We start from the raw sequence: 7,663 nt of genomic DNA, 5'->3' as shown, positions 1-7,663 counted from the left end.
AAATAAGTGTTGAACCTTTTGTAAATATGTTCCTAGTTCCACTTACTCTATTATAAAACATTGTTTTCAGTAATAAATGTTATTGTTTTCAGAAAGTTAAGTCAAAAACTGTTTACCTTTAAAATAACGATGTTTATCATAGAAAATCCCATATTTTCTATAAAACCGACTTGTAGTCTTAATCGTTCCAAGACCGAAAACCACAAGTATAATTACTATACTTAGTTTAATGATACCTAGTTTTATTTATAAGAAAAACTAGTTGAAGATGTGTTTGCCCTGAAAACTCGATGTGACGATACTACCCTCCTCTGATCGCTTAGTACATACGAGTTGTATAAAACCGAGATCGAACAGACAGTTGAATGTGTGAATCTGCCTTAAGCCCACAACTAAACAAGGAATAGGAAATGAGGCAGAAGTCACACATTCCACTGTCTACCGAACATTAATTTTATATAATCCTATTGTATATACTGAGTAATCACATAGTTAATATCCCTTGAAACTGTTTAAGAAAAAGTATATTACTACTTAATATATCGTTGTTTTCTCCTTGTGAGTTCTTATAACCATACTAATATGACGGATATCCTGATATGACATGAATCGTTTGTCAATATCAAAAATGACGTTTGTCACCCAAACGACTGTAGCTAATAGTCAGGGCGCGGGATTGTCAGTCTCGTATAAATCTATACACAAACTCACGCTCTCCCTCCAGGAGACTCTGATTCATAAGGCTAGACTTCCCTTGGTACTTAGGTAAGTACACGAAGACGTGTCTCACAATTAGCTTCAACGAATTTACAAGTAATAATGCGAAAACCTTTTTATAAATAACAGGTAATTTTGTAAAAAGATAACTTTATTCCATAGCTATACTTATTATAGTTTATAAGTTTATTTCCATGTTTTAACCTGAATTTTGTAAAATAGTTCATATGATCCATAAACTATACCTATTATAGTTTATAAGTTTATTTCCATGTTTTAACAAGTTTCACGTTTCAATGGTAAGAAAAACATAATAAGTAAATTATATTTTTAAACACAAAATTTCTTGTGTTTTACTTGTATTCCCCCCTGAAAACATTGAAAAAGCTTGGAAAATTATGGGGGTATAAACTCACCTGATAAGTGGTGATTTAGGCAGCGTTTCGTTTCTAGGAATGATTTTTCTTAACGAAAGTGTGAGTTTCTGATGAAAAACCGGGCTTTATGCGGGCAAAGTTTTGACTGGAAAATATTATTTTCTCGGGGACTTCGAGGCTCCGGGCTTTCTTTCGGTGTTAGAGGGGTTTTTGAGGGGCTTAAAACAGTGAAAGAAGGAGTAGGAGTGAAACAAATTTTGTAACGCAAGTGAAGAGGGCAAGCCCTCTATTTATAGTATGAAATATCGACTCTCACGTCGTGAGCATGCATGGCTCACGTCGTGAGTTTGGTCCTGATCTTCCCGTAGCTTTGCCACGCGCGTTTCTAGCTCTGAAATGTGTCCAGGTGACTTCTCACATCGTGAGAATTAAAGCTCAAATCGTGAGACTTTAACGTAGACTTGCCGTGTGTCTTCTAGGCTTGAAAAGTGGCGTTTTGACTTTTCAAGTCGTGAGAAATGTTTCTTACGTCGTGAGTTCAGTTAAATTAGGGTTTCTGACACGCGTCATGCTCTCAGACAGCTGTATCTTCGGAATGTCATAACTTTTGCATACGAGCTCCGTTTTTGACGTTCTTTATATCCACACGTAGGTGTAGACGTACTCTACAACTTTCATTTAGATCATTAAGGCTAAAAAGTAATCTATCGTAAACTCACTTTTTACGATTCTCGGTGTCGTGCCCGTTTTGTCGCGAAACTTCGACAGGTCATAACTTCTTCGTTACAACTCGGATTTCGGCGTTCTTTATATGTACGGAAAACCTGTGACATATACTACAACTTAGATAAGATTATTTATTCTAAATAATCCTCTATCAAAAAGGCATTTTTGACGCTTATTGTCTCTAAATTGACTAGCCCGAATCTACGGGTCGTTACAATCAGGGCCGGCCCAACTACATGGGCAAATTGGGCTTAAGCCCAAGGCATCAAAAAAATGGGGGCATATTTTCTATACAGAAATTAATAATATATATATGTAATTTAGGCCCAAAAATTTAGTCCAATTACTCCACTCCAAAAATTAACAGCGATCGACAACATTGGGGCATCCGATTCTTGAGCGCGAACTGTGAACTGTGAGAACGCAATCGTCAATCGTCAAATGAAAAAGCTAAAAATTTTGAAAATCGGACATTAGGGAGATCGAGGAGTCGACGAACGTTCAAATCGACTGAAGTATTTGTTCTGTGGTATGATTTGACGATTCTCATTCCTTCCTCTTAATTTCTTATTCAATATTCTCTAAAACTGATAGTCTGATACATTCAATCGATCTTCATCTCTGATTCTTGATTTCTAATTATTGAGACCTGAGTTCGAAGACATCAAACACAACCCGAAGACTGGAGAAATCAAACTCAACCCGGAGACTGGAGACCTGATTGCCGATTTCTATTCTCATCCACTCGATTTTTGGGTGAGTTTTCTTCAATTGATTGTGATTTTGCTCGATTTTTGGGTGAGTTTTCTTCAATTGATTGTGATTCTGCTAAATACAAAAACTTGCTGCCATCAATCATCGGTTCTTTGTTCTTAATATGAGTAATTGATTATTGTGATTTGTTGTAGGAACGAAAGACCTGTGTGGTTTCTCGGTTTCTGAATTCTTTTCTCATCTTCTGCTCTTCAACTGATTAGGTAAGTTTTCTATTTTTCTTCAAGTGATTTTTTTTATTTATGTTTGAACACCAAACCTGCTGCATCAATCTATCACCTCTAAACTTGCTGCCATCAATCATCTGTTTGTTTTAGGATTTAGGATTTTTTTTTATTACCTGTTGGATTTCATCAGTTGGATTACAGTAAAAAAAAGTCATCTTTTGTTTCTGATACAAATTCGAGCATCAAATTCTGTTGTTTGGTATATGAGATTTATACTTTACTTCAAATATAGTTTCTGATTACTATGGTTTGTTTATGATACAAATTTGTGAATTACTTTTCTAAAGGTTTGTTCTTGTTTTTGTGATGTGAACCTAGGGAGGCTGATTTGTGTTTATTTTAGTCTCTTGAAAGGTATATATTTATTTCATTGTAGTGCTATTAGTCAGTAGTTGTTGAAAATGGATTTGTATTTCTCATTTTATGTTTTATTTTTCAGATTATAGACATCTTCAAAGTGGGAAATAAAAACGAAAACTTTGGTCAGGTTGTATCTTTCTTTGCTTAGCTTTTATAACTATATTTATTGATTTTTTTTTCTTTGCTTAGCTTTTATAACTAGATTTGCTGATTTTTAAACATGTTTCCCCGAAAACAATCATCGGGTGCTCAAAATAGAAAACGAAAAAGAAAAGACCAAGAAGAGGCTAATCAATTAAGAGGGTCTTTGAATAAATATTTTGTTAGAAATCAAAATTCTAATGATCTGGTTAATAATTTTAATCTTCCACCTAATACTTCCAATGATTCAGTTGATATTTCCAATGATTTTGAAAAAAATGATTTTTTTGATAAAGATAAACCAAGTGATTTTAATATTTTTTATCCTAGAGTATGAGATGATTTAGATTCAAAAATGAAAGATTTACTAATAGAAAAAGGGCCAAATAGAAAAGTTGATACCAACACAATTTTTCCAAAAGATTCACTTGGTAGACATTTTTCATTTGATTTTTTTATTCGGAAATTAAGCAATGGTGATTCTTTTGATAGAAAATGGTTAGTGTATTTAAAAGAACTTGATAAAGTTTTTTTGTTTTTGTTGTAAGTTGTTTAAAACCGTTCGAACTAAAAGTAGTTTGGCAACCGAAGGAATTAAATAAAAACGAAACAATTGACAAAGAAATTCAAGAAATGATAAAAAAAGATACCGAACATTGGAAAGAAGTTACGGTTATAATTATTTCTGTTGTAAAATGTTTAGCAAAAAATAACTTGGCTTTTCGTGGTACAAATGAAAAAATTTATGAAAACTCAAATGGCAATTTTTTTAGTGTAATTGAATCGATTGCGGAGTGGGATCCGGTAATGAAAGAACATTTTCGAATGATTCAAGACAAAGAAACACATAATCATTATCTTAGTCATAAAATTCAAAATGAATTAATTGAAATGTTAGCATCCGAGGTAAAATGTGCAATTATTAAAAAAATCAAAAAGGCAAAATATTTTTCTATAATTCTTGATTGCACTCCGGATGCTAGTCACCAAGAACAAATGACTTTGATTATAAGACGTGTAGATTTGGAAAGTGTTCCATTAAAAGTTGAAGAGTTTTTTTTAGAGTTTTTAATTGTAGAAGATACATCCGGTCTAGGTCTTTTTAATGTTTTACAACATGCCCTAAAATCTCTTGATTTGGATATTTATTATGTTTGTGGTCAAGGGTATGATAATGGGGCAAATATGAAAGGTAAACACCAAGGTGTTCAAAAACGATTGCTTGATATAAATAATAGAGCTTTTTATATGTCTTGTGGATGTCATAGTTTAAATTTGGTTTTGTGTGATATGGCAAATTCTTGCCAAAAGGCAAAAACTTTTTTTGGTACATGTCAAACGATTTATAATGTTTTTTCTAATTCAACCAAAAGATGGAGTGTTTTACTTGAGTTTATTGATGATCTAACACTTAAATCATTATCAGCTACTCGTTGGGAAAGTCATATTGAATGTGTTAAAGCAATAAAAACACAATTTTATCAAATAAGAAAAGCTTTAAAAAAATTATCTAAAATAAGTGATAATGGACAAGTGTGTAGAGATGCTGATTCACTATTAAATGGTGAATTTTCTAGTTTTGAATTTATTTTAAGTTTAGTTATATGGTATGATATTTTGTACAAAATTAATTTGGTAAGCAAAAAGTTATAATCCAAAGAAATGCTTCTTGATGTTGCTGTAAAAAATTTAGAAGGGTTAATTAATTATTTTGAAGGATATAGGGAAAGTGGGTTTGACTTTGCTATTAGTGAAGCAAAAGAAATAGCAATTAGTGTTAAAGTTAAACCCGAATTTCCTCAAAAACACAATAAAAAAAGAAAAAAACATTTTCATGAAATTCCAAATACCGAAAGAGAACACCAGTCTTCTCAAGAAGCATTTAAAAGGGATTATTTGTTTATTCTTGTTGATATGGCTCTTGTTCAATTGAAAAGTAGATTTGGTGAATCGATATTTGGTTTTTTGTTTGATGGTTCCAAATTAGTTTCTTTAGTTGATGATGAATTAAAGAAATGTTCTTTAAATCTTTAGTCCAATTTGAAAAATGGTGAAGATTATGATATTGATGGAGATGGTTTATTCATTGAGTTAAAACTTTTGCAGAAAATGTTGCCGGATGAAGCATACAAAAGTCGAAGTCCTTGGACATCTATTCAAATAATGGAGTATGCAAGAAGAATGGATATGTTCCCTAATGTGTTGGTTGCATATAGGATATTATTGACGGTGCCGGTTACGGTTGCTTCCGCGGAAAGAAGTTTTTCAAAATTGAAGCTTTTGAAATCGTATCTCCGAAGTACCATGACTCAAGAAAGACTGAATGGATTAGCAATTTTAAGTATTGAAGGTGATTTTTTAAAAAATATTGATTATTGTAAAATAAGAGATGTTTTCGCTTCAAAAAATGCGCGAAGACATCGTTTTAGGTGATTTTTTGTATATTTTGTTTGTATTATTTGTTTGATTATAAAAATTACTGCATTTTTTATATTAGAAATTACTGCATTTGTTTGATTATATGTTTTTGTTATTGTACGGTACACATATAAGGGCATAATTTTTTTATCTCGCCCCGGGTAGTAAAAAACAATGGACCGGCCCTGGTTACAATTATCTCCTCCTTAAGAAGATTACATTATGAATTCACTGGCACATGATTGAAGTTTAGACCTAACTTGGTCTAGAATTTTCCGGTTGTCACATTATCCCCCCGTTAAAGGGAATTTCGTCCCGAAATTCAACTCCTAAGTGGTTACTCATGAACTAGGGAGAGAGGTGGGTACTTCGGTTCTATCTGATCTTCTGTTCTGATCGGTAGAGAGTGTACGGGTTTGGCTTACTTGACTACGTTTATCCAACTGGTCGGATGTCCACTCGTAGTTCTGGGCAGCTTTTGTCCTAAAGTTCATGGTAAGACTCATACTTGATTCACCTATCATCACCTTATGTATACAAGTTGTATATAATTAAGATTGAAAAGACGTTCGGATGGGTGACTTTGCCCCAAGTCCAGAACCAGACAAGGAACAGGAAATAAGTCGGAATTACACATCCTAAATCTGTAAAATCTTAATTATATACCACCCTCACGTATACACTTAGCAGTGATAGGTTAACCGCATGGGTCCTTAGTCTCTATTCTCGAACTTGACTTGTTGTACGAGTGGTTTTCTCAGGAGATCTACTGGGGATACCTCGGGAGGGTTAGGGACTTTCAGAATATCCTCGGTGTGTTTCACTTTAATTTTATTGTCTATGGAGTAAGCTAGAAAGGTGTGGTACCCCTCGCATGGGTACTTCTGGGTTTTAAAACGAGAGACGATACGGAGGTTCATGTTGGGTTTGTCGTTTAAGGCGAAGGGTCTTTTCGTAGCATAGGAAATTGGTATGGTGAGGACCAAGCCAATACCTTTCTAAAGACGACATCAGAACTTCTTATCTTAACAGATGTTAAGTCGATTTGGAAGAAGTGATTGTTAGAACGATGAATTATTCTATGTAATTGTTTTCAGTGCCTTCCAGTTTTATCCTTGTTATTACTACTGCGAACATTTTGTACCGTATTTAGCGAGTATTAGCAGTACGAGTGTTCTGATAATTGAAAATAATTAACTTTCATAAAATAATCCCTACCAGGTCCTTCTATAATCGCTTGGTGTATACAAGTCATGTATAATTAAGATTGGAAAGACAATCGACTGAGTGACTCTGCCCTAAATCCACAACCAAACAAGGAACAGGAAATAAGGCGGAATCACTCACTCTAAGCCTACAAATCTTAATTATAAATGACCCTAGTTTATACACTAAGCCATCATAGCTCACTTGTAAGGATCCTTAGTTTTTATATGAATGATGTGTTAATTTATGATTTTAAATTTTTAATTGTCAAATATTTTCCATGAAAATTCGTTGTTTAATTATTATTGTTTAGAAAACGTACCAAAAATCTTAGAAGGGTTCCTCGTTGTTTCATCATGTCCTGCTGCTACATTTTTCCCACTCCTCCGTCATTTCTCTGTGTTGGACAATCTCTTTTGAAATGTCCTATTTCACCACATGCATGGCATATTTGACTGGTACCGGCATTGGTGGTTGAAGTAATGTGTTGGACTGGAATTCTACAGAAACGGGTAGTATGCCCATTCTTGTTGCAGTTCTTACAATGCAACTCTCGGCAGGCTCCATAATGATGGAAATTGCACTTGTTGCATTTTGGGCGAATCCCATCATATTGTCACACTCGCGTTGGTGCTGGAGTAGCAGATGTTGTGGTTGCAGGGGCGACAGATGTTGTGCCGCAGGTGTAACGCCTGTGTTTCTAAGATTGGCATTAAT

At 33.9% G+C, this 7,663-nt stretch overlaps 1 protein-coding gene across 1 annotated transcript; it reads left to right on the top strand.

Moving 5' to 3' along the window:
• Positions 1–3,677: 3,677 nt before the first annotated feature.
• LOC145105271 (uncharacterized) lies at positions 3,678–5,839 on the top strand. Its single transcript, XM_079042399.1, has 5 exons — positions 3,678–3,820; positions 3,871–4,929; positions 5,047–5,282; positions 5,379–5,672; positions 5,820–5,839. The coding sequence occupies exons 1-5, from the start codon at positions 3,678–3,680 to the stop codon at positions 5,837–5,839; spliced, it is 1,752 nt and encodes a 583-aa protein (XP_078898525.1).
• The last annotated feature ends 1,824 nt before the right edge of the window (positions 5,840–7,663 follow it).

Source organism: Lactuca virosa, chromosome 4, assembly GCF_052849685.1.
Source record: "Lactuca virosa cultivar CGN04683 chromosome 4, Lactuca_virosa_CGN04683_v6, whole genome shotgun sequence".
Lineage (NCBI taxonomy): Eukaryota > Viridiplantae > Streptophyta > Magnoliopsida > Asterales > Asteraceae > Lactuca > Lactuca virosa.
This window is presented reverse-complemented; position numbering and strand designations above follow the sequence as displayed.